Source organism: Myotis lucifugus, unplaced genomic scaffold (genome assembly GCF_000147115.1).
Source record: "Myotis lucifugus unplaced genomic scaffold, Myoluc2.0 scaffold_601, whole genome shotgun sequence".
Lineage (NCBI taxonomy): Eukaryota > Metazoa > Chordata > Mammalia > Chiroptera > Vespertilionidae > Myotis > Myotis lucifugus.
In genome coordinates, this window is record NW_005871649.1 from 394,340 (window position 1) to 397,232 (window position 2,893).

The following is a 2,893-nucleotide window of genomic DNA, read 5'->3' on the forward strand; positions in this document are numbered from 1 at the left end:
TAGTTGTATAAAATACATGTATTATTCTCACAATCTTATGTTACGCAGCCGAGAAACCTACAATGCGCTTACTAATTGGTTAACAGATGCCAGAATGCTCGCCAGCCAGAACATCGTCATCATCCTCTGCGGGAACAAGAAGGACCTGGACGCGGACCGGGAAGTGACTTTCTTAGAAGCCTCCAGATTCGCTCAAGAAAATGGCAAGTGACCTTTGACCTATGGCTGCTGCTCTGATGGCAGGTGTGGGGGTCATAGCATTGCTTTCAGCGTAAAATGGCTCCTGGGGTTTTAAGGTTGAACTATATTTAGGAAAAGTAGGTCTTCCAGTTGTTGACTACAGATTGAGACTTACTTAGCCTATTTTCACACTATTTCATCTGCCTAGACCAGTGGTTCTCAACCTGCGGGTCGCGACCCTTTGGGGGTCAAACGACCCTTTCACAGGGGTCGCCTAAGACCATCGGAAAACACATATATAATTACATATTGTTTTTGTGATTAATCACTATGCTTTAATTATGTTCAATTTGTAACAATGAAAATATATCCTGCATATCAGATATTTACATTACGATTCATAACAGTAGCAAAATTAGTCATGAAGTAGCAACGAAAATAATTTTATGGTTGGGGGTCACCACAACACGAGGAACTGTATTAAAGGGTCGCGGCATTAGGAAGGTTGAGAACCACTGGGCTAGACAGTTACTGTGACAATAAAAGCAAAGGTGTTAATGTTCTGCGATGACTTTCAGGCTAGGATCTTTACATGTTACAGGTCTTGGTTTAAAGTAAAATTGATAACAAAATTCTTAAAGGCTCTAATCAGATGATGTCATGTTTTTAATGTAGTTTGACACTAAGATGGTGAAGTATCAGATCACATCCATGTTTCTCTCCCTCCCTCCCTCCCACTCTGTCTGAAAAGCCATGGAAAAAACATACTAATGTGAGGATTTTAAAAAGATATAGAAAAACATCAGCCATCACCTATAATAATAAAAGCGTAATATGCTAATTAGACTGGACAGCCAAACGGCCTTCTGGACGAAGCCGGGACTGCGAGGGCCGAGGCCCTTGCACAAATTTCATGCATCGGGCCTCTAGTGAGTTCATAAAGAAGCTGGTTAGGAATATAGAGGCATAGACGTGGAGGCTCAGGGGGTTTAGGTGTCATCTAAAGGCACCTCCTTTCCCACGTGGGGAACTGTGGCCCCAGAGGCTGAGGTTCTGCAGGAGCTCGGGCCGCTGTCTGCTGGGCTGGGGCTGCTCTCTGCAGAAGTGGGAACTCGAGGAAGCCCTCCTCATGGTCAGAATGACAAGCTGCAGTGTAGCCCGCCCCCCCAAAAATGTAAACACTTGCATGTTATATCTGGGGTGACGTGAAGCTCATTGTTACATGTCTGTCTGCGCAGCCAGCCTGGGCCCACCTCGCATTGGCTTGCTCCTTCTCGCCCACAGATGGAGGTGCTGGTACCAGATGCCAGTGCTTCTCAGAAAAGGGTAGGCTGCTTCTAACATTTAAAAATGGATATTGACACTTACTGGTTTTATATTTACAGAGCTACATGGTTTTAAGTAATAAATGACAGTCCACCTGCTACTCGAGGGCAATACTAAACAGGCTCTTAGGAATTGGGGAATTCTGATCGTCTCCTAAACATGGCTGTGCATTTTGTCTCCTGTCCCTTTTAGAACTGATGTTTTTGGAAACGAGTGCCCTGACGGGGGAGAATGTGGAAGAGGCCTTTGTTCAGTGCGCAAGGAAAATCCTTAACAAAATCGAATCAGGTAACCTTTACTGGGCCGGGCTCCTTGGGCATGTGGGTTGTTGCCACAAATAACGCTGCGTGAATAACCTTTCATCAGTCATTTCACGCGTGTGAATGTCTGTGTAGGATCAGTTCCCAGGGGGACTTGCTGGTCAGGGACCCCCAGCTTCTGGGATGTAGGTAAAGGCCGCCACCTCCTGTCGGGGCTGCAGCAGCCTGCCCTCCCTCCCCACCACGGGCCATGAATGAGAGGCTCCTTCCACTGAGCCCTGCCTGGGGGTGTGGTCATACTTGGTGTCATTTTACCGGCCTGATGGGTGAAAAGGGATGTCTTTGTAGTTTAATTTTACATTAACTTACCTTTGTATGCATCATACAGTCACATGAATTCCTAATTCAACAACTACAAAGAAAGGGTACAGTGACAGGCCCCCCGCCTCCACTGCTGCCCGCCCGCCCCGCCGTCTGAAGTCAGCCATTGTTACCAGTTCTCTTGCCTTTCATACCTTTGTGCCCGTGCAAGTAAACGTGCCTGTATCTATGTTTTCCTCTTTATGAGAAACGGGTGTGTGTGCATGATAGATATTTGTTCCTGAATATATTTGGGGGTCACAGAAACAAAGACCTTTTTTAAAAGACTCGCTTGTTCCTCAGGTGAGCTGGACCCAGAACGGATGGGCTCAGGCATCCAGTACGGAGACGCGGCCTTGAGGCAGCTGCGCTTCGGCACGCCGCTCGCAGGGCCCGGGCGCTTCAAGGAGTGCGCTGCTAGACGCAGCTGAGGGCAGAGGTAAGTGCCCCGTCAGGGTCCCTGCTGGCCCCCCCTCCCCCCCGCCCCCTCGCACTCTGTTCACTGCCTGGGCTTCCCACACGTGTTTCACGCAGGGACTATTACATGCCTTTGCAGCTACATCTGGGAAGGAGAGGCGGTCGCATCATTAAGTGTTAGGTATTCTCAGGAGTGGAATACTTACTCTTCTCAGGCTCACATGGGACATTCACCAAAATAGACTACATTCTGGGCTATAAAACTCACATTAACGTATTTAAAAGAAAACAAACCATATAATGTCTATTCTCGGACCACAGGGAATAAACAGAAGGATAACTGGGAAATC

At 47.5% G+C, this 2,893-nt stretch overlaps 1 protein-coding gene across 1 annotated transcript; it reads left to right on the forward strand.

The window, feature by feature from the left end:
• Positions 1-8: 8 nt before the first annotated feature.
• RAB4A (RAB4A, member RAS oncogene family) lies at positions 9-2,561 on the forward strand. The gene is made up of 3 exons (XM_023745898.1): positions 9-203; positions 1,699-1,794; positions 2,430-2,561. The coding sequence occupies exons 1-3, from the start codon at positions 17-19 to the stop codon at positions 2,555-2,557; spliced, it is 411 nt and encodes a 136-aa protein (XP_023601666.1). The 5' UTR covers positions 9-16; the 3' UTR covers positions 2,558-2,561.
• Positions 2,562-2,893: the final 332 nt, after the last annotated feature.

What these genes read in the sequence shown, in the direction of transcription:
- RAB4A (XM_023745898.1), top strand. Translation starts at nt 17, where the DNA reads ATGTATTATTCTCACAATCTTATGTTACGCAGCCGAGAAACCTACAAT. An exon ending in CAGATTCGCTCAAGAAAATG is followed by an intron (nt 204 to 1,698) that starts GCAAGTGACCTT and finishes TGTCCCTTTTAG; the next exon opens with AACTGATGTTTTTGGAAACG. An exon ending in CCTTAACAAAATCGAATCAG is followed by an intron (nt 1,795 to 2,429) that starts GTAACCTTTACT and finishes CTTGTTCCTCAG; the next exon opens with GTGAGCTGGACCCAGAACGG.